General features: G+C 41.8%; 1 protein-coding gene across 1 annotated transcript in view; it reads right to left on the bottom strand.

The window, feature by feature from the left end:
• abat (4-aminobutyrate aminotransferase) overlaps positions 1 to 27,589 on the bottom strand; it is a 177,728-nt gene that overhangs the window by 103,410 nt on the left and 46,729 nt on the right. The window contains exons 3-4 of the mRNA XM_043711576.2: positions 6,279 to 6,376; positions 1,421 to 1,450 (exon numbers count right to left, since the gene is read on the bottom strand). Of these exons, the coding sequence (XP_043567511.1) occupies positions 1,421 to 1,450; positions 6,279 to 6,376 (128 nt within the window). The remainder of the gene's footprint in view (positions 1 to 1,420; positions 1,451 to 6,278; positions 6,377 to 27,589) is intronic.

The raw sequence follows: 27,589 nt of genomic DNA, 5'->3' as shown, positions 1-27,589 counted from the left end.
CTCATTGACATGGAGTGTATGATTTGCAACATAGACACTATTACAAACATACAAGGAGAGATAGAGTCAAAGAAGGTAAAGTGATTGTTCACCGTTTTAAATTTTGAAACAGGAGTCAATTTAGGGTTAGTGCTGCTGCAAATCACAAAATCAACCCCCTCTAAGTTCAAGCTACTAAAGTAAAGCCTCCAGTCTAAGAAACAGCCACCAATCTGTATTCACTGCTAGTAAAACTGAGTGAAGTGAAATTACATTTGAGGAAAAGGTCCTCAGAAGATTTTTGAAAAGATTTTTAAAGAGAAGAACTGTCTACAGCTCCTCCACTGCAGATTAGTTAATTAACAATCCTCACAAGTCAGAGCGCTAATTCAAGGTTTGGAATTTGGACTCCTTCCTGAAAACCAGGACATTATTAAACAGTATGCAAGTTATTGCTATTTAAGATTAACAATGTCCCTATTTTTAAGGTAACCAGTAGTTAAGTGAAAAGTTAACATATCTTCTAGGATGTGTGTAACCTGCAATTCTGTTGCAGTGGGAGACAGTTGTCTTTGTAGTAGGTTATAGCACAAGAGTTAGCATTTCCAAAACATCAGAAAGTACATGGAATGCTGAAAGGTTAGTACTCAGTTTTGTCACGCTATTATAGTAGCCATCTTTGTTGAACTGTTTAATGTGCTTTTAAAACTGTCACAATGTACACATATATATTAAAGTTAGTTTTCACTCAAGTTGTCATGTTACTATACAATAAACTATACCTTGTTAAGACGAGCTCTTTTTGTTAAAATTCATTCTAAACTAATAAAATCTTAGATCCAGTCAAGCAGAGAGAATTGGCGGCAACATCCATCTCCCCACAGATATCACATGGACCCGTGAGGAGCACAATCTGCCATCTTCACAAGTAGGGGAATGACTTAGCTCACCTGTGCACAATGCAGTGTCCTTTATCACTCACTATCTATACAGATATGCACCAGGCACTGACAATGGGAGAGCAAATGGAAGACCCAAATTTGTGACTTAAAAGAACCATATTGTTGCTTTTCTATTGTGTATTCAGTCTTAAAAGAAATAAATAAGGTAGATAGCCTCCACTGGCAGTCTCCAAGAACATTATCAATTGATTTCCTGAAAATATGCTGTAATACAATTAGAGTATTAAAAACAATGGCTGTATTCTTAATACGCTGTGGCAAAATAAAATACATTTTTGTGAGAAATAAATTGTTGCTAGAAGTAACATTTTAAATTAACTGTACAGTTTCAGGTTAATTAATCACATGACATTTTGATGCAAAAGCCTTGATTCACGTCAGCTATTAAACATAATGACTATGCAAAGTTTTCCCCAATTCCAAAGTTCTCCCAAGCAAATAACGTTATCATTAACATTATAAAACATCAATAAGCTCACCTGTAACTCATTCAGCTTCTTCATTAACTCCTGTAAATAATCAGACACACACATAAAAATCATAGAACTGAGAAAACATCAGTACAGAAAATAACAAAAATGTGAAACAACATAGAACAGTCCTTCCTTGCCTGCACACACACTATGCTTTCTAGGCACTGGCAGCAATCTGGTCTCTTCCATATCACCCTGCTTCACACAAGTTATCTCCTGAACAGTTACTTAAAAGACTTCTCATGCAAAGTCATGTCTCATGCAAAGTCTCTGCTTTGAGTAACCCGAGGAATTGCAACTTTTCTTTTTGTCACCTCCCATGTTGTACAACAATTGGCCTTGAACTTTACTCCAGGTGGGAAAACAGTGTAGCAGGTGAAGTGTGCCTTCAGGAGAGACAGTAGACAGGTCTGACATATTTTGCACCCATATGGTTGACTTAACTGCTCAGTTCATGACCAAAGCAGCTGGGAAGCTGAGAGGCAATGATATGGCTGTTAAAACCAAAGGGATCAGTGACCAGCACCAAAGAAAGTATATGGTTTGGAGAAGGGACATGAAAATGTCCCAGGCTGAGAAGGAATCCAGAGTAGGGGAGGCTTAAAGCTTTCTTGTCGATCTCAAAGAAGTACTCCTGGTCTAAAAGGAAATTAAAATTATGATAAACAACGTGAATTAATCAGCTTGTTCTCTTCCTGACTCCGATTCCTTGCAGGACTGCCTGGCAGGGAGAATACCAACGTTCCCTTGCTCAGGTCTCAGGTTACCATTCTAAGTTGAATCTCAACTCTTTTCCAGTCTGAGATTTGCCAACAACACAGAGTAAGAGTAAACCTGACATCTTGCCTATAACTGTGCAGGTCACTGCTATTACATACTGAGCTTCGAGGTCATTTGCTTCATAAAGACAAACACAGGACCAGCAGTTGAACCCAGTTTTTCTGACTCACAGAATTTAATACTATATCATCATTCTCATCATTTGCCCACTGGGTCCATCAGGAAAGCTAACATTTGGCTGTATGACTGTACTCTTTGTGCAGCAGATTACTAGTCAGACACACAAAATGTTATGGCCGATCAGCTTAATGTCTTTGGAAACATTTTTTAAAAACAATGTATAAATTTCTCTTAAATTTTAAGAATTTGTATTGGAGGCATTGGCTCTTCCACCCCACCCATCTGCACTAACGCCTCCCTTGTTTCCCAAGCCTGGCCCCAGGTGGGAAAAATTTGGGAAGGCCTGTCTCTGCCAGGCCAGCAAGTTGTGCTCAGATTTAACAATGGGTAGGGTTGTTAACCGGCTGAGCATGCGCCTTTTGTCCCAGGTGGGCGGATATTCCACCTCCACAAGCCCTGAGCTACTGGTCATTTAAAATAGAAGGGGCAGATAACCATGAAGACAGGGTGGTTTTGCTGGAACTGGAAATGCAGGCACCAGCGAGGTTCTGGGGGGCCACTACTGGGATCCTAATGAGGGACAAAATGGGATGGCAACTGCTGGTTGGAAGGAGTTGAAGGGGTAGTGTCCTCTGTTGTATACAAGGTGTAAAACCCTGGAACAGTGGTTGCGGGGGGGGTGAGGTTTCAATTGGGCATTAGCTGGTTAGTTAAGGGCCTTAATTGGCCCAAACATGGGCAGGTATGTGACAACTTACCCGCTTGCTGGTAAAATTCCAGAGGAAGTGGTGGTGAACTGGCACATACCCCTCAGATGCCACTCTATTTCATGGATCCCTGGCACCTGCCCCTCAAAATCCAGCCACCTCTCCTGGGATGGGTGCATAAAATTCCAGCCTGTTTGTCTTCTTTTAAAGCAATTATTGAGGAATTGCCCAGGAGAGGTGTAGATCAGGACTTCAAGAGGGGTTCCAAGCTGAAAATTTGAGATGGTGAACTCTGAGGTAGCAATGTACAACTGTGGAAATCTGACCAAGTTATTATGGCTATTCTCCCATTCTGAAAGCCCTCACTGAGGAGCTGCAACATCTTTCAAGCCTCAAAATGGGACCATAGAGGGAACTAGTTTGGGAGGCATTGCCCTCAGAACCCAGCTGAAATTTATTCAGGAAACCATTTCCTGAGAATTGAAAACATATGTAAATTTTTAAAAATAGCTTGTGTGCAAAATGTGGATTGCTTGCACAAGCAGTTTTTTTGCAAACAGCCCCAAAAGAACAATAGCTTTGTAATGTACCTCTGTCAAAGTTTATTTCCAGCTACCAGCCCTTCCTGGAAGATATGCACATATCAAACAGCAGCAGGCCACATTGCTTAGGCGCAATGAGTGGCTGCAGGTCCAACAGTACTTGCTACATTTGCTGTTGGGGTGCTAACTACCATTTCACTACAAGCAATGTTCCTTCTTAGTTGAATCCTGATACCTCCAAAGGAGTGCTTGGTATTACAGTATTGCCACTGATACTAATGCAGCTTTTTAAATCTTCCAATGCATATACGATGCTTCAGGATTTTTTTCGTGCCATTTTGCCAGAATGCCTGGGCTCCACGCAAATGAGTGCACAGTCCAGCCAATACTCGAAGAGCATGGGGGAGAAGATGTCTTCTTATTTGATGATGTTTTAGAATAACAATTTATTTCAAAATCAACACAAGTTAGTTACCAAGGGCTTATAGGAACAATTAATTTAATTTGAATATCTACTGGCTTGCCTCAAGGCAAGAAGGCTGTCAATTGCTAACCCCATCCTTGTCCCAGTCAAATTGGTACGTTCTGCTGGAATAAAATAGTATAAGGATTTAAGCAATCAACGAGCTCAGATTGTCTGTTTCATTAATATTTTAAATCCAGAGACTGTAGTCATGAGGCACCCTATAATGTTTTATATTATAAGTAGCAACTGAATTTATGTTGAAGAATTGCTATAACTGATATTCTATATGTGAGATTCATTCATTCACGAGTGCTGGAGCTAAAGGCAGGTCTTTGGCTCACTTCCTGCTGAGGTTTCAGCCTGACGTGCTTCCATGGCACTGTTTTTTTTTGTCAATGGTGGGTGCCATTGCTTTCCATGCTCAGGGACAGGCCAAAGAGGCAGATCCTAAGTCTGCCTCAGCCAGATCAGGAACTGAACCTACGCTGTGGGCATTATTGTGAATCACGTGCTAGCTAAGCCAACCAGACCTCCACATGTTATTTCATATTTATTATTGCATCATATTCTTTTGGAAGACTGGAAGATTGATAGGAAGGATTGTAGAGCTTAGTTCATAGAGCTGAGAGATCTCATCCATTCAGCTCCCAGCCATGTGATTCTCCATTTAGAGGTTAGTTATTTTAAAGAAACTCCTGGTCATTATTGGCATAATCTTTACTTATGGGAAAGACAATGATGCATAGCACAGAGAATTTCTAGAACAGATGCAAAAGTTTTAATAGCATATAACAAATTTAAATGTTATTAAAACTTAAAAGCACACTGGGAGGAAATCAGATATGTGAAAACACTGTGCTATTGTTGTTAAAGGTAGTGGTACTGTCAATGATCAGGGATTCATTTTCTGCCACCAACTGATTCATTTTCTGCCACCAAATGGCTAAATGAATAGGCTGGCAGCATTTCAAACCAAGTCAGCCAAACTCAGTCACACTGTAAAACAGCTTTGAATAATGATGACATCTACAGTGTGTCAGCTGGGCTCAGTTGGTAATACCCTTGCCTCTGGGTCAGATGTTTTAGTTTTCAAGGTCCACACAGTGTTCAGTCAACAATGCAGCCCTGTATTAGCTGCTTGATCAGGGTGGTCTTGAAGGATCCGGTGGCACTAACAAAAAATGAACAGGGCATTCTTCCCATCCAACATCTTTCCCGCAACCAAGCTGATTATTCTTGTTTGTGGGCATTCGCTGTCAGATCTGCTACAATATTTCAGAAAAGTAGTCTACCATGTGGGACACTTCCATATATTTCAACAATGTCACAAGATGCTGTACCAATGCAGCTGGCCTTCCTGACATTTTCTCCTAATATAAGTGAAGGTTAATTAGATCCACAAGTGGGAACAAACACTTTGCACATGAGCACTGGTTCTGTTGTTGTCAGAATCAAAATTCATTCCATAAATAGGTGACTTACCAGCTGCCCTCATGATCTAATGAACTTATTCAGTGAATTGTTGCACTGTGTTGACTAGAAAGTTCCCAGGTTCAGTCCTGGACTTTGCGAAGTTGCCTGATCTCACTTGAAATAATGTTAAGTGACTTGGTTAAGTATGGAAAAGAAAACAAGTGGAAACAAGTGGAATTTGAAGTCTCCTTAAAGAGAATCTTGTGTGGATATCTGGTAGAAATCAAATGTATCTGTGATGTTCCTGTGATCAAATAGCATGATGATACTTAAAGATCACACATGAAATATAATCTATATATGTTGTGAAGCTCTGCCATGTCAAAGTTAATTCACTAACATATTCTCACCAGATGTATGGATCCTGCAATATATGAAAAACATACAATCCCACTACAGCAAGAGAGTCAACGACCTTGAGAGATAAAAAATACTTTAAAAATACAAACAACCAAATGGAATCAGCAAATTGACATGAAAGTAGCATTAATCAGTGATCTCATTATCACTCTATTAATCAATGTGCTCCAAGTATCTTTACACATTCAAATGTGGATTCAAATTAATCTTACAGCAATAGTTAAGAGTTTCAAGTTTAACTAGATGACAGTTTTAAAAGCTGACTTTCACCATCACTTATTACCAAGAACCAACTGAAGTTCTGGAATTTTAATTCCATATTGAACAGATAATACGAAGCATGATATTGTGACACTAATGCATCAATTTTTGAAAATTTATTTGCTATAATTTCAGAATATGTCTAATTGACATACCCGCGATTTCGGTCCTGGTACTTCCGTTTTCATCAATGGTCCCTCAAACTCGACATCCACGTCTGTCTTGTTCGCAGGCTGACTAACATATCGAGATCCTTTACAAAATTAAATATAATAGTCTCTTAACTCAATTGTAATATTTTGATAATACCTACTGGAACACTTGCATTGAGGTTTAGAAAACATAACTAACAATAATATATATAAAAAGGCACACGAGAGCAGACAACATTTGGGTTTTGGACATTTCCATGTTATATTTTGTGATTTTGAATGCAACCACCAATGCATGCATACTTTTTGTGGATGAAGGATGGAATGTAATTTAAAAGAGCAGCTCTTTCTGCCATGGCAAATAATGGTGAAAAGCTAACTTAACTGCGCTGGTGGCAGCTGCATTAGAAAATGTGCTTCTGACTCCTCCTTAAGTTCAGAAACCCAAAAAAAGTAGAAGTTTCAACAGGCACCTGCTGATCAACTACTCCTGCCAACAAAAACATAAATGTAAAAGATTTAATAATCAGAGACAGTGTCAATTGTATTGTTTAGTGACTGGCGTCCACCATATAATCAGATGAATTGCAATTCACAAACTGGAAGATTTAATTTTTATTAGAGTGTGGTAACAATCTGGAACTCAGCGCCAATGAGAAGTGGAGACGATCAATGGAAATTGGGTGGGCACTTGAGATAAATAAAATTGCAGGAGTACGAGGATAAAGTGCAGAAATATTCTCGATGGACTCTTCATGACTAGATGGCAAAACAGCTATGTATGTTAGCTGATGGATGGGAGGCTATGGCATGGATTGGGGTGGAAGTAGAATAGGGAGCTGTTATTTTCTGCTTAATCTGAGGGCTTCCCACAGGTCAGACATCTTAAGATCAATTCTGTTAGGCAAATGGAAACACTACAGGTTATACTTCAGTCAAATTCCAAACCAACAGTGAAATCTTTTCATAGAATCATAGAATCCCTACAGTGTGGAAACAGCCCTTTGGCCCAACAAATCCACACTGACCTTCCGAAGAGTAATCCACCCACACCCATTCTTCTTATCTTGTTGGAACATTATGGAGAAAAACAAATTATTGCCTTTCCTGGAGGGATAAATGGAAACTCTTAGTGGGCAAATGCATGTCCTGGTACACTGCTAATGGAATCCAGTATTTTCCCAGTTCAGTTGTAACTGGGCTTACCCCAATTTGGACTCGTAATTGCCATCTACTGAGCATTGCGAGACGCTACATGTCTGTGATACGTGGGAAAGTGAAAATAATCCAAATTTCCTGGTTTCCTCAGAGCTAATTTTGTGATGTTTTACCGTGATTAATTGTTTCTCGTCAATTTTGTGTTAATCCTCTCTCAATAACTATAAACTGGTGGCATCTAATATTAGACAAATCACATCACTGTCATTTCTTTATTATAAACATATCAATAAATAGTATCTGATGAATACTGAAATTATTTTTTAACACTTTCTGGAGCCTTTTTTTATCCACATAATGTACTTTAGAAATTCTATACCTTATTATTTGTTTGTAAATTAAATAACCACAATACATTAAACCATCCTTGTCTCCAGTGGCAGAGCTGCCTAAGGTATTGGATGACCGAATACTGATAAACCTTTTTATTCCTCAAGAATAGCTAATTGGGTGAGGTACCAAAAAGCTACTAGCAAGTCTGGGATCCGAAAAGGAGAGGGCAGAAAATATGTACAAAGAGATAAAGAGGAAATATCAAGTATTTTTTGAGTTTAGAAAATCAGCTATTTTTAAAATAATTTCTAACAAATACTTCTTCTTACATGGTTATTGCAGTCTATTTTCTTGTAAAGCACATTACTAAGCTATACTGTAATGTGACTTATCCAGCAATCTTTTCTGGGTTACTTCAACAAACAGGTGGGACAATTGTAATTGCGTTACTCATAAATTAATTCACTCCCGGTGCTGTTGCAATCACCCAAGCAATCTTGCACTTCATCTGAAGATCTAAGATGGGTCGTGTCCGCAGTGACACCATGCACAAAACTCTGGATATGTGGGGCGGGGGTGGGGGCAGGGCTGTACCCAGTGCTGCCCTTATCCTGGTGGCCACCTTTGTGTGTGGCTGCATCAGGCTGTGCGTTAAACCTCAGTACGCAACCACTTAGTATCATTTTGTGCTAAGGTTCACTTGTTCCTGATGTTGCAAAGGATGGGTCTCACCTTGTTGTCATGGAACACTCCAAGTAGTTGGACTATTCCATATCACCTGTCCTTCGTGGAGAAATTTGCAAAGAAAAACATCTTTTTTCACATGGCTATCAGGAATAGGTCAACATGTAGCATCCTCAAGACCCTGAGGGAAAAGGAGCGGGTGGATCTTGACGAGTTGTTCCATGATCAGCCTGTCAAAGTCATTTTGCAGAATGCGTCATCATCCAGAACCTTTCACAAAGTACCAGGTCATCACTTGGCTCGTGAAAAGCATTACCTGTGACGTCCTTCATGTATACCTGGTCAGTCTATGCCACCATACGTTGTCCTTGAAGCAGCTGCAGTGGATTTTGTTGAGGTTCATCCTGAGCAGCTCTATGAAGCAGGACTCTATGCTCTATGATCTGTTCCAAGGGATACACCGAGACAAACATCAACTGCACTTGAAGACCATCAATTCAGTGAAAGACACTCTTTGGTCTGCCTAAAACTTGTTGGTCTTCCAGATCAAGGAGTTGACCCCAACAGAGAGTTGCAGACTAGCTCATTCCGTGGTCTAGGACTACGTTCTGTGAGACACACTAAAGCTTGGGGCAGCTGCCACCAAGGCGCAGTGGGGAAAGACCACCATCTAAGGTCTTTCTGCTGAAGGTAAATGGGGGTCCATTCAGTTATCGGACTCCGGTGGCACAAATATATGTAAATATAGTCTCATACAACTATGGAATGCCTTTGCTGGATAAAGTGAAACCCTACTTTTTGGTTGTTTCTTCATATGCTACTGTACAGAACTGAATTGCTTTGGTGACTATATGTATATAAAGATATTGAAGAGGGAGATGGCACGGGACAGGGTGACACTAGGCAAACGGCCACACAAGATGTGCGCTGAGCCATCAGTTGGTCAACTTGACACACTTGATGGCCGCCGGATCACAATATGGAGAGAAACAGCACAGAAGATACAGACACTGCCTGTGGCCAGCACAATGCACTCACAACCCAGTTAATTAGTTTCAGGCGGGTGGTGGAGAGAATACACATGAGCCAATACCTTTGATAGAAATAATTACAGCTTGATACAGACTCAATACAAAATGCTAATAGCCAGGGCTGCAGTAATCGTCCTTCTCTAGAAGAGGAATTAGCACCCATTACTACAGCAAAGGATTTCCGTACAGACATTGAAACTGACAATGTCTACACTGAAACTGACAATGACCACTTGGAAATTAACAAAGGCTGTATTGGAACTGACAAATACTGTATCAAAACTATCAAAGATTCTGCAATGACTGCCATAAACAAAACATGTTATAAAGACAATAATCTCATCACTGACCTATTGTATCACAAGAGGTATAAAAGTTTCTTGACATGTGCTCCGGGTCGTGAGAAGACTTGCAGCTGACCACTGAGCTGTTGGTGTCTTTCTCTCCCCGGAGCTCCGGTATTTCCTTGTGCAGTAAACTTTGTCATTTGACTCCGAGACTGGTGTTTTTCCCCACAACAATATTTTTAGGAATAAAGTATATTTTTAAAGTTAAAAAATACCTGCTCAATAAAGTAATAAGAAGGTCTTAGCTGAACTATAAGAATCATGGGATGCTGGAGTGGCTGAGTGTTATGATGAGTGCAAAACATTGGAGTGTTTGAACTCATATTTAATCCCCTTCCATTTTACATTCTTTTTATCTCCCAGCTTAATCTGAGTCACAGTTCAATGCCACAAGAGATTTAAGCCCCTGTTTAAGAAGTAATAAAAAATATTCAATAAATAACTTCACTTGATTTCTAAAAGCAGGCAGATTGTGTTTCTATTGCTCTCACATTACCACAATTTCTCAGAGTGAAATAAAATGCTCTATTTAGCAGTGATCCAGAGACAAACACCATACACACAGAAAGCTCTTGTAGTATAACCAATAACGACAACATACTAGCCAGGTTATATGACTAATTCCATATGTACATACACATTGGAAATATATAACCATACATATACATACATACTGTACAAAAATACATCAATAACATTGGTTTCTTCATAGAATGTACATCATAAATAAGTTTTGTGATAATACTTTAACAGAAATCAATGTAAACATATTTTTCTTCAAATTACTTGGCACTTATAGTAACAACATGAGAATACAGTTAAACTCTTACACTACAGCCATTTCTGCAAAGTGACTCCTTTCATATCAAATTAAGTTTCTCAGAAAACAGAAAACCCCAAGACATTACGTGGTTGCTATCCAAGAAGGCCATAACTGCTGAGCACAATCTTGTGACTGAAGAAACCAAATCCTTGCCCATTAATTTAGGATGTATGCAAATATATTTAAATAAAATAAAGCTAATAAAATAATGCCTAAATTTCATTCTCGATACCCTTTCTTTGTGATCAGTTAAAAATATTTCAACTATCCAGCAAACCAAATAATACAGACTTGCAGAAGAGTTACGCAGTAAACATTGTCAGAAACCTGAGTCTTAACCTATGTGCGTTTATAATTAGCATCTACGTGCTTCAACCATCCTGGGATTGTACAGTTAGAAGAGATAAGGAAAAATATGTAGCATTGGTTAGGTGGAACAATGTACATGTTTTGTGCATGACCTGACCAAATAAATAAACAAATAAAAGTTTCCTTATTTCCCAATCCCCCCCACCTTATCCCAGTTCCAACCTTCCAGCTTAGCACCGGCCTCATGATCTGCCCCACCTGTCCATCTTCCTTCCCACTAATCCGCTCCACCCTCCCTTCCGACCTATCACCATTACCTCCACCTCCATCCACCTATTGCACTCTCCGCTACCTTCCCCCCCAGTCCCACTCCCCTTCCATTCATCTCCCCCACCTTCCGAGGCTCTCAACCTCATTCCTGAAGAAGGGCTTATACCTGAAACGTCGATTCCCCTGCTCCTTGGATGCTGCCTGACCTGCTGCGCTTTTCCACGAACACATTTTTCAGCACGATAGTGTGTTGAAGAAGCAGGCAATAGGCAGTGTTCCAGCAACCTTAAGTGCCAGGTCAAAGAACAATATTTTATGCTTGGGGACCCTGCAGCCTTTAGGACTCAACATCGAGTTCAATAACTTTTGAGCCAGACTCTATCCTTCTATGATTTTTATTCCATCCCACATCTTGTCTGGCTACACCATGGATTGCTTTTAGCACAATTACCCATTCTCACCTACCGCTAGATCCATTATCACATTAGGAGAAAGTGAGGACTGCAGACGTTGGAGATCAGAGTCAAAAAGTATGGTGCTGGAAAAGCACAGCCAATCAGGCAGCGTCCGAGGAGCTGGAGAGTCGACGTTTCGGGCATAAACTCTTCATCACGAATGTTCCCTGTGATCTACAGCCCTGACCCCTTCTGTTTAATGGGCTGTAGGGTCCCCAAGCATCAAATGTTGTTCTTTGAGCTTGTACTGAGGGTTGCTGGAACACTGCCTGTTACCTGCCACCAACACACTATCGTGATCCCAGGCCTGCTGCTGTGATCCTACATGAGTGCAGTCAGGAACATTCCTGATGAAGAGCTTATGCTCGAAACATGATTCTACTGCTTCTCGGATGCTGCCTGACCTGCTGTGCTTTTCCAGCACCACTCTAATCTAGACTCTGATTTCCAGCATCTGCAGTACTCACTTCTGCCTGCCTCAATGTAGCCCATATAATGTGATAATAGTCAAAAACTGTTGTACTGGAAAAAAACAGCCAGTCAGGCAGCATCCGAGGAGCAGGAAAATTGACATTTCGGGCAAAAGCCCTTCAAAGGAATGAAGTTAAAAATCACACAACACCAGGTTATAGTCCAACAGCTTTAATTGGAAGTACACTAGCTTTTGGAGCGACGCTCCTTCATCAGGTAATAGTGGAGGGCTCGATCGTAACACAGAATTTATAGCAAAAATTTACAGTGTGAATTAACTGAAATTATACGTTGAAGAATTGATTGTTAAGCCTTTCATCTGTTAGAATACAGTGATAGTTTCACTTCTTTCATGTGTAAATCACAAAACCCTTTTTTTAAAGTTGCATTCTCGGGTTAGCTGTTAACAATGGTGATTAGATTAGATTACTTACAGTGTGGAAACAGGCCCTTCAGCCCAACAAGTCCACACCGACCCGCCGAAGCGCAACCCACCCATTCCCCTACATTTACCCCTATACCTAACACTACGGGCAATTTAGCATGGCCACTTCACCTGACCTGCACATTTTTGGACTGTGGGAGGAAACCGGAGCACCCGGAGGAAACCCACGGAGCCACGGGGAGAACGTGCAAACTCCACACAGTCAGTCGCCTGAGTCGGGAATTGAACCCGGGTGTGAGGCAGCAGTGCTAACCACTGTGCCACCGTGCCGCCCGTAAATCAATCTAAACATCATGGCATAGACAGAGAACACAGGGGGCCAACACCTTCAACATATTGTCTAGATATCACCATTGTTAACAGCTAACCCGAGAATGCAACTTTTAAAAAAGGCGTTTTGTGATTTACACATGATAGAAGTGAAATTATCACTGTATTCTAACAGATGAAAGGCTTAACAGACAATCAATTTTTCAATACATAATTTCAGTTACATCACACTGTAAATTTTTTCTATAAATTCTGTGTTACGATCGAGCCCTCCACTATCACCTGATGAAGGAGCGTCGCTCCGAAAGCTAGTGTGCTTCCAATTAAACCTGTTGGACTATAACCTGGTGTTGTGTGATTTTCAACTTTTTACACCCTAGTCCAACACCGGCATCTCCAAATCAAAGGAATGAAGACAGGGAGCCTATGGGGTGAAGAGATAGAGGGTGGGGGGTGCTGATGAGAAGGTAGCCAAGAGTATAATAGGTGGATGGAGGGGGGGATGAAGGTGATAGGTCAGAGAGGAGGGTGCAGCAGATAGGTGGGAAGGAAGATTGGCAGGTAGTACAGGTCATGAGGATGGTGCTGAGCTGGAAGGTTGGAACTGGGGTAAGGTGGGGGGGGGGGGGGGGGGGGGGGGGGGGGCGGAAATGAGGAAACTGATGAAGTCCACATTGATGCCCTGGGGTTGAAGTGTTCCGAGGTGGAAGATGAGGCATTCTTCCTCCAGGCGTCGAGTGGTGAGGGAGTGGCGGTGGAGGAGGCCCAGGACCTGCATGTCCTCAGCAGAGTGGGGGTGGGGGGGTTGAAATGTTTGGCCACGGGGCGGTGGTGTTGATTGGTGCGGATGTCCTGGAGATATTCCCTAAAGCGCTCTGCGAGAAGGCACCCAGTCTCCCCAGTGTAGAGGAGACCGCATCGGGAGCAATGGATACAATAAATGACATTGGTGGATGTGCAAGTGAAACTTTGATGGATGTGGAAGGCTCCTTTGGGGCCTTAGATGGATGTGAGGGAGGAGGTGTGGGTGCAAGTTTTGCAATTCCTGCAGTGGCAGGGGAAGATGCCAGGATGGGAGGGTGGGTTGTTAGGGGCATGGACCTGACCAGGTAGTCACGGAGGGAACGGTTTTTGTGGAAAGCAGAAAGGTGTGGGGAGGGAAATATATCCCTGGAGGTGGGGTCCGTTTGTAGGTGGCGGAAATGTCAGCGGATGATGCGGTTTATGTGAAAGTTGGTAGGGTGGAAGGTGAGGACTAGGGGGGATTCTGTCCCCCCTGGTCCTCACCTTCCACCCTATCAACCTTCACATAAACCACAAGGACAGAACCCTTTTAGTGGATGCTGTGTATCTGACTTTTAAAAGGCTTTTGATGAGGTTCCACACAAGAGATTAGGAAGCAAAATCAAAGCTCATGGTATCAAAGATAATGTATTGACATGGATAGAGGACTGGTTAGCAGACAGGAAGCAAGAGAGTTTGAATTAATGGGTCCTTTTCAGAGTGGCGGGCAGTGACGAGTGGGGTACCGCAGGGTTCAGTACTGGGACCCCAGCTGTTCACAACATACATTAATCATTTGGACAAATGAATTGAATGCAATATCTCTATATTTGTAGATGACACTATGCTGGGTGGCAGTGTGTGTTGTGAGGAGGATGCTAAGAGGCTGCAAGGTGACTTAGACAGGCTGACTGCATGGGCAAGTACTTGGCAAATGCAATATGATGTGGATAAATGTGGAGTTATCCACTTTGGTCACAAAAACAGGAAAGCAGATTACTATCTGAATGGTGGCAGGAAAAGATATGGTGCAATGAGACCTGGGTGTCATGGTGCAACAGCCACTGAAGATCGGCATGCAGGTGCAGCAGGAGGTGAGGAAAGCTAATGGCACACTGGCCTTCATACTGAGAGGATTTGAGTATAGGAGTAAGGATATCTTGTTGCAGTTGTACAGGGCGTTGGTGCGGCCACACCTTGAATACCGTGTGCAGTTTTGGTTTCCTAGTCTGAGGAACAACATTCTTGCTATTGAGGGAGACCAGCGAAAGTTCACCAGACTGATTTCAGGATGGCAGGACTGACTTACAAAGAAAGACTGGATCGGCTGGACTTGTACTTGCGAGAATTTAGAAGATTGAGGTAGGATCTCATAGAAACATATAAAATCCTCATGGGGCTGGACAGGCCAGATATAGGCAGGAAGAATGCGCCTGCATTATTTTTGTACATGAAAATACAAATTCTCATATCTAAACAAAAAAAAATAATTACGGATGCTGGAAATGTGAAGCAAAAACAGAAATTGCTGACAGTCTGAAGAACTGTCATTAGATCCAAACCTTGACTTAGAACATAGAACATAGAACAATACAGCACAGAACAGGCCCTTCGGCCCACGATGTTGTGCCGAACATTTGTCCCAGCTTAAGCACCCATCCATGTACTTATCCAATTGCCGCTTAAAGGTCACCAAAGATTCTGACTCTACCACTCCCACAGGCAGCGCATTCCATGCCCCCACCACTCTCTGGGTAAAGAACCTACCCCTAACATCCCCCCTATACCTTCCACCCTTCACCTTAAATTTATGTCCCCTTGTAACACTCTGTTGTACCCGAGGAAAAAGTTTCTGACTGTCTACTCTATCTATTCCTCTGATCATCTTATAAACCTCTATCAAGTCACCCCTCATCCTTCGCCGTTCCAACGAGAAAAGGCCGAGCACTCTCAACCTATCCTCGTACGACCTATTCTCCATTCCAGGCAACATCCTGGTAAATCTTCTCTGCACCCTCTCCAAAGCTTCCACATCTTTCCTAAAGTGAGGCGACCAGAACTGCACACAGTACTCCAAATGTGGCCTTACCAAAGTCCTGTACAGTTGCAACATCACTTCACGACTCTTGAATTCAATCCCTCTGCTAATGAACGCTAATACACCATAGGCCTTCTTACAAGCTCTATCCACCTGAGTGGCAACTTTCAAAGATCTATGAACATAGACCCCAAGATCCCTCTGTTCCTCCACCTCACTAAGAACCCTACCGTTAACCCTGTATTCTGCATTCTTATTTGTCTTTCCAAAATGGACAACCTCACACTTGGCAGGGTTGAACTCCATCTGCCACTCCTCAGCCCAGCTCTGCATCATATCTAAGTCCCTTTGCAGCCGACAACAGCCCTCCTCACGATCCACAACTCCACCAATCTTCATATCATCTGCAAATTTACTGACCCGCCCTTCGACTCCCTCATCCAAGTCATTAATAAAAATTACAAACAGCAGAGGACCCAGAACTGATCCCTGCGGAACTCCACTTGTAACTGGGCTCCAGGCTGAATATTTACCATCTACCACCACTCTCTGACTTCGACCGGTTAGCCAGTTTTCTATCCACTTGGCCAAATTTCCCTCTATCCTATGCGTCCTGACTTCCCGCATAAGCCTACCATGGGGAACCTTATCAAATGCCTTACTAAAAACCATGTATACTATATCCACTGCTCTACCCTCATCCACATGCTTGGTCACCTCCTCAAAGAATTCAATCAGACTTGTAAGGCAAGACCTACCCTTCACAAATCCGTGCTGGCTGTCCCTAATCAAGCAGTGTCTTTCCAGATACTCATAAATCCTATCCCTCAGTACCCTCTCCATTACTTTACCTACCACCGAAGTAAGACTTACTGGCCTGTAATTCCCGGGGTTATCCCTATTCCCTTTTTTTGAACAGGGGCACAACATTCGCCACTCTCCAGTCCCTGGTACCACCCCCGTTGACAGTGAAGATGAAAAGATTATTGCCAACGGTACTGCAATTTCCTCTCTTGCTTCCCACATAATCCTAGGATATATCCCATCAGGCCCGGGGGACTTGTCTATCCTCAAGTTGTTCAAAATGTCCAACACATCTTCCTTCCTAACAAGTATCTCCTCTAGCTTACCAGTCCGTTTCACACTCTCCTCTTCAACAATACGGTCCCTCTCATTCGTAAATACTGAAGAAAAGTACTCATTCAAGACCTCTCCTATCTCTTCCGACTCAATACACAGTCTCCCACTACTGTCCTTGATTGGACCTACCCTCGTTCTCGTCATTCTCATGTTTCTCACATACGCATAAAAGGCCTTTGGGTTATCCTTGATCCTATCCGCCAAAGATTTTTCATGCCCTCTCTTAGCTCTCCTAATCCCTTTCTTCAGCTCCCTTCTGGCTACCCTGTATCCCTCCACTGCTCTGTCTGAACCCTCTTTCCTCAACCTTATGTAAGCCTCCTTCTTCCTCCTTACAAGACATTCAACCTCCCTCGTCAACCAAGGTTCCCTCACACGACCATTTCTTTCCTGCCTGACAGGTACATACATATCAAGGACACGTCGTATCTGTTCCTAGAAAAAGTTCCACATTTCCAAGACATCCTTCCCTGACAGCCTATGCTCCCAACTTATGCTCCTCAGATCCTGTCTTACAGCATCGTAATTACTCTTCCCCCAATTGTAAAACCTACCCTGTTGCACGCACCTATCTCTCTCCATAACCAAGGTGAAAGTCACAGAATTGTGGTCACCATCACCAAAATGCTCACCCACTAACAAGCCCATCACTTGTCCCGGTTCATTACCGAGTACCAAATCCAAAATGGCCTCCCCTCTGTTTGGACAATCTGCATACTGAGTTAGAAAAGCTTCCTGGACACACTGCACAAACACCGCCCCATCCAATCTACTTGATCTAAAGAGCTTCCAATCAATATTTGGGAAGTTGAAATCGCCCATGACTACTACCCTGTGGCTTCTGCACCTTTCCAAAATCTATTTCCCAATCTGTTTCTCCACATCTCTGCTGCTATTGGGGGGCATATAGTAAACACCCAACAAGGTGACTGCACCTTTCCTATTTCTGACCTCAGCCCATACTACCTCTAAAGGCAGATCCCCCTCAAACTGCCTTTCTGCAGCCGTTATACCATTTCTAATTAGCAACACCACCCCCCCTCCTTTTTTACCACCCTCCTAATCCTACTGAAACATCTGTAATCAGGAACCTCCAACAACCATTCCTGTCCCTCTTCTATCCACGTTTCCGTGATGGCCACAACATCGTAGTCCCAGGTACCGATCCACGCCTTAAGTTAACCCACTTTATTTTTGATACTCCTTGCATTGAAGTATACGCACTTGAACCCATCTCTGTATCCGCAAGTATTCCCTGTCAGTACTACCTTCTTCACAGCCTCCCTACATTCTTGGACATCCTGACAAACAGCTAGTCAACTTGCTGGACTACAAGTCCGGATCCCATCCCCCTGCCAAATTAGTTTAAACCCCCCCCCCGAAGATTGCTAGCAAACCTACCCCCCCAGGATATTGGTGCCCTTCTGGTTCAGGTGCAACCCGACTTGACTTTTTCTCTCCACAGATGTTACCAGACCTGCTGAGTTTCTCCAGCAATTTGTTTTTGTTACACCCTAAAATCTCATTCCATGCTTGAGATCAATATTTTTGAAGGTCTCTTTTATCATAGCTGGTTGAACATTTAACCACCAGCTACATATTGCAATATTAAGATAATTTCTAATACTGTCTTATACACCACATACAAGTTTTGAGTCATAGAGTCATGGAGATGTACAACATGGAAACAGACCCTTCGGTCCAGCTCATCTATGCCGACCAGATATCCCAACCCAATCTCGTCCCACCTGCCAGCACCCTGCCCATATCCCTCCAAACCCTTCTTATTCATATACCCATCCAGATGCCTTTTAAATATTGCAATTGTAACAGCCTCCACCACTTCCTCTGGCAGCTCATTCCATACATGTACCACCCTCAGTGTGAAAACAGTGGCCTATTAGATCTCTTTTATATCTTTCCCCTCTCACTCTAAACCTATGCCCTCGAGTTCTGGACTCCCTGACCCCAGGGAAAAGACTTTACCTGTTTATCCTATCCATGCCCCTCATAATTTTGTAAACCTCTATAAGGTCATTCCTCAGCCTCCGATGCTCCAGGGAAAACAGCCCCAGCCTGTTCAGCCTCTCCCTATAGCTCAAATCCTCCAACCCTGACAACATCCTTGTAAATATTTTCTGAACCCTTTCAAGTTTCACAACATCTTTCCGATAGGAAGGAGACCGGAATTGCACGCAATATTCCAACAGTGGTATAACTAATGTCCTGTACAGCTGCACATGACCTCCCAACTCCTGTACTCAATATTCTGACCAATTCAAGGTTTGGTTTTTAAACACATATAACACTACAACTGCATGAACAATTTCCATTATCTGACTTAACCCTTTTCTCTGTAAGGCTATTATTTGTGTTTGTCCTGTTGATGAAAGTTAAGTGATCAAATAATTTAAATCATTTCTTCAATATTGTTTTTCTTCATTGCTTAGACGATGTACATGCCAGAAATAATGAGTTTGTAAATTTGGAAACCATTGCCAAATTTTATTGCACCTTCAGCAAGAAATAACATGAACACGTGCATGAGTAGAAAGTAGGTATGAATCAGGAGTGCTGCAATCTTTCTTCTGCTCCAATGCAACTGCAATGCCAAATTTATAGTGTAACTAGGAAGAAAAGAATGAGGTATTCTACCACCTAAGGGGTAGATAGGGCATAAAATTTACAGTTGACTGTGTTACAAAGTGAAAAAAGATCAAGTTATTATTACAAAATATTATAGAGCAAAAGTAGACCATTCGGCCTGTCATGTTTGCAGCAGTTCACTGAATGGCACTAAATCAATTGCACATTCTCCCCATAGCTCTGCATATATCTCCTTTCAGGTAACTATCTAATTCCTTTCTGAATGCCTTGACTAAAGTACCTCCACCAAAACCTCAGCAGTGCATTCCAGACCCTCATGACTAGCTGCATGAAAAGGGTTTTCTAATGTTTGGTTTGCTTCTTTTACCAATTATCTTAATCTAAACTCTTGCTCCTGATCCTTTACCAGCAGGAACATTTTCTCTTTATTGTTCTGTTTTTGATTTTGACTGACTCTATCAAATATCCCCTCAGCATTTTTTTCTCCACTGTCCTAACCTCTCCAATCAATCTTCTTGACTGAAGTTTTTCATCTCTCAAAGCATTCTTGTGTCTTTTCTGAATTTTCGCTATTCCCTTCACATCTTCCCTAAAGTGCAGTGCCCATAAATTGGATATAATGCTGTAGCTGAGGCCGAAACAGTGCTTTATATAAGTTTTATACAAGTTCAACACAACCTCCTTGCTCTTGTATGTTATGTCATGATGAACAAAGCTTAGGTTACTGTATGCTTTATCAAATTCTGTCTCAATCTGTTTTTTTGTATTCAGTTAAAGATATTCAGGTCCCTCCACACCTACAACCGTTTTCAAGTTGACTCTCTGTGTTCGTTTTACTAAGATTTGTCTGCATTGAACTTCATCTGCCCACACCACCAACATTTGTATGCTTTTTTGAAGTCCTCACTGTCTTCTTCACAATTCACAATGCTTCTGGGATCAATGTCCTGAACAAACATTGAAATTGTTCCCTATACATAAGATATGGGTCATTTACATATATTGGGATGGAGAACCCCTCCAGCCTTAAAATATGCAGTAAATCTCAGCCAATTCCATAGCCATGTTGCTGCTATCCCTTCACTCTATGAGCTATAACTTTGTCCATAAGTCTATTATGTGGCATTCTTTCAATCTCCTTTGAAAGTCTGTGTTCACTGCATCAACTACATTGTTCACGACAATTTTCTTTGCTCTCTCTTCAAACAAACACCAGCAGATTAGTCAATGTGATTTTCCCTTAATATATCAATACTGGCTTTCTATAATCAACCCATGTTGGTTCAGGGGAGCAATAGTTTTGAAATGAATTGTTGGTTCTCCAAGTTTCCGCATCAAATAAAACTGACTAGCCTAAATTTGCCGGACTATCCTGTCAGACAAATAAAATCTATATTCCCAGAAGAGCAAATATGCATGAGGCTCAAGTAGAGGGCACATGTAGATACACTAACCAGAGTGAAGAAGAAAACTATTTGAACTTTCAATTTTCCAAAGTACTTGGTAAATGGTCGCACAAAAATTGCAGCAGTGAGATCTCTATGTTACAGTGTCAACAAGGAAAGCAAATATTTTTGCCCTGAGATAGCAGTGGCTGCTTAAATATGTTTTCTGTATTACAATAATAAGTGAAATACTGTTATATTTTGGTTGCTAAACTATATCTAAATATCAAAGTTTATTATTGAAATCCCAGTTTACCCATGGCGAATGCCACATAAGGTCTATCAATTATTATAACTTTTAAAAGTTTTAAATCTTTACTGTCACTCAGTTTTGAGCTGCAATGTATTTTGATAAAACTCTGGTATAAAACAAATCTTCTTATTCAGCAATTCTGTTAAATATACTGTTCAGGTAAATTATCATCACCAATAAAAATTGATTCAGAGCTGCTGCATCTGTTTTAAAAGCAAGATTGCATGACTATGCAAAGTAAAACTGACAGTCGGTGGGAATACAAGGATATATAGTCTGAAAAATTAGCCTACAGAAACAAACATCGCAATTTAAATTTACAAACTACAAATGGACAAAGCACTAAACTTTTTAACAAGTAATAAAACAGCTTTAACCTTAAATCCAGAAGTGATGGTGAAGGTGATTATTTGTAAGAAACAGTTGTTCCTGTTAAGTACAGGAAAATTATCAGTGCTTTCTACCCTGATTCCATCAGAGAGGTAAATTAGGAACTTCATATATTTTAATAAAATCTTTAACTTTTGTGGCAACTCCGGGAGTTAGTGAGATTTGCGAATCAGCCACTTTCCCAAATGGATCATAGAAACAGGGAGTGATGCCTACCCAGAATAAACAATGACAAAGTTACTAAGACACTTTCTTTAGTGTGCTTGGAAAAATAAATTTATTTTAGAACATAGAACATTATAGCGCAGTGCTGGCCCTTCAGCCTCAACGTTGCGCCGATCTGTGAAACCAATCAGAAGCCCATCGAACCGACACTATTTCATTATCATTCATATATTTATCCAATGGCCATTTAAATGCCCTTCAAGTTGGTGAGTCTACGACTTTTGCAGGCAGGGCGTTTCACGCCCTTACTACTCTCTGAGTAAAGAACCTACCTCTGATATCTATCCGATATCTATCACCCCTCAATTTAAACTTATGTCCCCATGTGCTAGCCACCACTAGCTGAGGAAAAAGGCTCTCACTGTCCACTCTCTCTAATCCCCTGATCATCTTGTATGTCTCTATTAAGTCACTCCTCAACCTTCTCCTCTCTTACAAAAACAGCCTCAACTCCCTCATCCTACCCTTATAAGACCTTCCCTCCATACCAGGCAACATCCTGGTTAATCTCCTCTGCACCCTTTCCAATGCTTCCACATTCTTCCTACAGCGTGACAACCAGAACTGTACGCAATACTCCAAGTGCGGCCACACCATTTTGTTCATTATAGGGGCTTGCTCTCACGGTTAGCTAATAATTTTCTGGAAGTTCATTGAGTTTATGAAGAAAATGGTGTTCAGATAGAAAACATTAGTTAATTAGACAAAGAATATATACAACTTTGGCATGTTGGCTCAGTGGATAGCACTGCTGCCTCACAGCACCAGGGACCAAGGTTCAATTCCAATGGGTGATGGCGTTTGCACATTTCCCCAGGTCTGTGTGGGTTTCCTCCAGGTACTCCAGTTTGCTCCCACAGGTTAGGTGGGCTGGCCATGCTAATTGCCCATCATATCCAGAGACATGCAGATTAAGTGGATTAGCCATGGGAATTGGATTATGGGTAAAGAGTAGGAGGGTTGGTGCAGACTCGATATATTGGAGGGATTCTGTGATTCCAACCATGACAATTAAGGATGGTTCACTGATACCAGAGGGGACACAGGCTTTTGATATGGAGTGTTTTGGTCTTATTAAATTAGTGGATGCATATCCTGCTCTCTCTTTTCTATGGGTCATCCTTGTGCCTGGTGAAGACTACTCTCTGCGGTCCACTTGAGAACTGATATTTACAAGTTTTGTTTGATGAGACTGCCCTCTGAGAGCACTTTCTCTACCTTGGCATTTATTGTTATATCATATTTCTCAGGGCAGGTATTTTCTCTGTGTCAATCAATTGTTTGAACCCTTTCGGCTGTAGGCCATGGGACAGCCACTCATGCTGTTGGATGATCGTTGTCCCCTTGTACACCTTCATCTGAGGGTTAGTTTAGCATTCTTTCTAAGAACAAAACATTCTTCTTTTCAATAACAATATGTTTATATTAGGGTGTGTTTGGTGTAGGGGGAATCATGAACTCCATGTTTCTTGTAATCTTCCCTTTAATTTTCCATGCTCAATGTTTGGGAAGTTGATTACTGCTGTAATAGCTGTTAAATGAATTCTCGGGAAAATTCAGTTTTTAAGGGACCCCAATATTCAACAGTTTCAATATTGTGGAAGTATCTGGAGGAACTTCTTTAGTAGAAAGTTAATTACAATTTCACTGTAGACATTGGAGCTTTCTTTAACAAGGCTTCCTGTGAAACTTGAAGGGGTTCAGAAAAGATTTACAAAAATGTTGCCAGGGTTGGAGGGTTTGAGCCATAGAGAGATTTTCTCTGGAGCATCGGAGGCTGAGGGGTGACCTTATAAAGGTTTACGGATAAGGTAAATATACAAGGTCTTTTCCCTGGCATGGGGAAACTAGAGAGCTTAGGTTTAAAGTGAGACAGGAAAGGTTTGCAAGGAACCTAAGGGGCAGCTTTTACATGCAGAAGATGGTGCGTGTATGGCATGAGCTGCCAGAGGAAGTGGTGGAGGCTGGGATGATTACAACATTTAAAAGGCATTTTGATGGGTATATGACTAGGAAGGGTTTACAGGGATATGGGCTAAACGTTAGCATTTGGGACCAGATTTAGATAGGATATCTGGTCAGCATGGATGTGTTGGACCGAAGTGTCTATTTCCATTATGTCTGTCTCTGAGTCTATGTGAATTAACACCTTGGAATTTACTTAGCATGGTTACTGTGGTAAGAACATTCCAAATCATTTCATTGGAATGTCGTAAAATTAATTCCAAGATCGAAACTTATAATGAGATATTAGAAGTTGTCCAAAATCTTGGTCAGATAAGTCAGATTTCATGGAGCATCTTAAAGGAGCAGAAACAGGAAGAGTGTTTTAAGGAAGGGAGTTCCAGAGATTTGAGCTGATGCAGCAGAAGGTAAAGTCCCAAATGGTAGACTGATCAAAAAAAGTACATGTAAGAGCTAATAATTAACAAACCTCAGTGATCCCAGAAAGTGTGGAGCTAGAAAACGTAGAAGATTTAGGGAGGCAAGAGGTCATTGATGGCTTTGAACACAGAATGAGAATTTTAAAATCAAATTTTATAAACTGGGAAACATATGGATCCAGTCTCAACCAGTCCCAAGCAGAACATCTTGAAGGATCATTTAATATGTTTGATAGATGGACTCACTTGTAACATTTAAGCAGTATGTTCATGTCAACTTGGAGTGCCATAGGTTCCAACCTTATATGCCCAAGGGCTGGAAATTAGGATTACTGTCATCAGATCTTGGTTGACTGACATAGAAATGATGGGCCAATTGGCCTCTTTCTGTGCTGTAAGTATCTTTGAGGATTTAAGACTGAGTAGAGTAAACATCATTGTGTTGACTGGTACTTTACAATGTTTTAAATACTGGAAACAAAGGGAAATTTTGATATGTTATAGAGAGAATATTTCATAAAATGGGCCCAACTATCAAACGCATGCAAATGATCCTTGAAGATGCTATTCTTCAGACTGATTCCATCTCCTCTCTATCAGCAAGACTGCCTAATTCCATCTACATAATATTTCTTGTCTGCAGCCTGCTGGAGATCAGCTGATGAACCCTTCTTCACACCTCTGTTGCTTCAGACTCGTTATGCCAAGGAGCATGAGGCCAGTCAAAAACCTTCCACTGTCTGTAAGTGTGAACTCATTCAAAGTGGAACTGCCCAGCTCCAAACTCATGCCAACCTTTGTTAACTTGTTGTTCCTGTGATCAATGAGCTGTAGTGAATCCTAATTTGCAAGAATTTGATTTTAAAATTCTCATCATGTATTCAAAGCTACCGATGAGCTCCTGCCTTCCTAAACTTTTCACTCAGACGCAAACCCTCCAGGATCACTGAGTTTCTTTCATTTTTGTCTCTCTCATACATTTGTATTTTCATCACTCTGCCATTGGCGGCTGCGGCTTCTGCTGCATCAGCTCAAATCTCTGCAACTCCCTTCTTTACACTTACAGCAATGTAAGATGCACCAAGAATTCTCAGTTTCAAAGGGCTTAGTTGGTGGGCAGTTTTTATATAAGTATATTGCAGTAATAACTGAACAAGATTAACAAACAACAAATCAAAATGGGAACAGCTAAGTTTCATTGCACTACGGAAAGGCTAAGTCAATATGGTTGATTTGAACCATACTGCACAGGTGGACAGGCAGTTAAAGCAACAAGTGTGACTTTTGCACTGACATCGAGCACAGATCATACAGCAACAGGGCTGAATTTTATGGCACCTGCCCTGGACAGGTGGAGGACCTGTACTGTGTCTACTGGCTACCACCTGTCCAGCAGTGGGGTAAGGTTTTGGAAGACCAATCTGACCATGCGCTAATTGAGCCTCTTAAGTGATGAATTAATGGGCACTTGGGGGGTCATCTCTGTTGTTGGGATTTACTCACTGGGAGAGGCCTATGCCACATGTCCAGTCCTGCAGCTTTCACTGGGTGGTCTAATGGCAGGGAATGGGGGAATGCTTCCATAACTTTGACACTGAACCAACTAGTGTGCTGCTCTCAGACTTCGTCGACACCCTTCCCAGTTCCTCATTCCTGTCAGGGTGAAAGGGAAGGCTGGTAGGTATAGGGAATGCTGGATGACTAAAGAAATTGAGGGTTTGGTGAAGAAAAAGAAGGAAGCATGTGTCAAGTATAGACAGGATAGATCGAGTGAATCCTTAGAAGACTATAAAGGAAGTAGGAGTATTCTTAAGAGGGAAATCAGGAGGGCAAAAAGGGGACATGAGATAGCGTTGGCAAATAGAATTAAGGAGAATCCAAAGGGTTTATACAAATATATTAAGGACAAAAGGGTAACCAGGGAGAGAATAGGGCCCCTCAAAGATCAGAAGGCGGCCTTTGCGTGGAGCCACAGAAAATGGTTGAAATACTAAATGAATATTTTGCATCAGTGTTTACTGTGAAAAAGGATATGGAAGATATAGACTGTAGGGAAGTAGATGGTGACATCTTGCAAAATGTCCAGATTACAAAGGAGGAAGTGCTGGATGTCTTGAAATGGTTAAAGGTGGATAAATCCCCAGGACTTGATCAGGTGTACCTGAGAACTCTATGGGAAGCTAGAGAAGTGATAGCTGGGCCTCTTGCTGAGATATTTGTATCATCGATAATCACAGGTGAGGTGCTGGAAGACTGGAGGTTGGCAAATGTGGTGCCACTGTTTAAGAAGGGCGGTAAAGACAAGCCAGGGAACTATAGACCGGTGAGCCTGACCTCAGTAGTGGGCAAGATATTGGAGGGAATCCTGAGGGACAGGATGTACATGTATTTGGGAAGGCAAGGACTGATTAAGGATAGTCAACATGGCTTTGTGCATGGGAAATCATGTCTCACAAACTTGATTGAGTTTTTTGAAGAAGTAACAAAGAGGATTAATGAGGGCAGAGCAGTAGATGTGATCTATATGGACTTCAGTAAGGCGTTTGACAAGGTTCCCCATGGGAGACTGATTAGCAGTTCGATCTCATGGAATACAGGGAGAACTAGCCATTTGAATACAGAACTGGCTCAAAGGTAGAAGACAGAGGGTGGTGGTGGAGCGTTGTTGTTCAGACTGGAGGCCTGTGACCAGTGGAGTGCCACAAGGATCGGTGCTGGGTCCTCTACTTTTTGTCATTTACATAAATGATTTGGATGCGAGCATAAGAGGTACAGTTAGTAAGTTTGCAGATGACACCAAAATTGGAGGTGTAGTGGACAGCGAAGAGGGTTACCTCAGATTACAACAGGATCTGGACCAGATGGGCCAATGGGCTGAGAAGTGGCAGATGGAGTTTAATTCAGATAAATGCGAGGTGCTGCATTTTGGGAAAGCAAATCTTAGCAGGACTTATACACTTAATGGTAAGGTCCTAGGGAGGGTTGCTGAAGAAAGAGAACTTGGAGTGCAGGTTCATAGCTCCTTGAAAGTGGAGTCGCAGGTAGATAGGATAGTGAAGAAGGTGTTTGGTATGCTTTCCTTAATTGGTCAGAGTATTGAGTACAGGAGTTGGGAGGTCATGTTGCGGCTGTACAGGACATTGGTTAGACCACTGTTGGAATACTGCGTGCAATTCTGGTCTCCTTCCTATCGGAAAGATGTTGTGAAACTTGAAAGGGTTCAGAAAAGATTTACAAGGATGTTGCCAGGGTTGGAGGATTTGGTATAGAGAGAGGCTGAACAGGCTGGGACTGCTTTCCTTGGAGCTTCGGAGGCTGAGGGGTGACCTTATAGAGGTTTACAAAATTATGAAGGGCATGGATAGGATAAATAGGCAAAATCTTTTCCCTGGGGTCGGGGAGTCCAGAACTAGAGGGCATAGGTTTAGGGTGAGAGGGGAAAGATATAAAAGA

The sequence above is a fragment of the Chiloscyllium plagiosum genome, unplaced genomic scaffold, assembly GCF_037043375.1.
Source record: "Chiloscyllium plagiosum isolate Xiang-an unplaced genomic scaffold, Cpla_swu_hap1 HiC_scaffold_20, whole genome shotgun sequence".
NCBI classification, from domain to species: Eukaryota; Metazoa; Chordata; class Chondrichthyes; order Orectolobiformes; family Hemiscylliidae; genus Chiloscyllium; species Chiloscyllium plagiosum.
The sequence above is the reverse complement of the archived record's forward strand: the minus strand, read 5'-3'. Positions and strand labels throughout refer to the sequence as shown.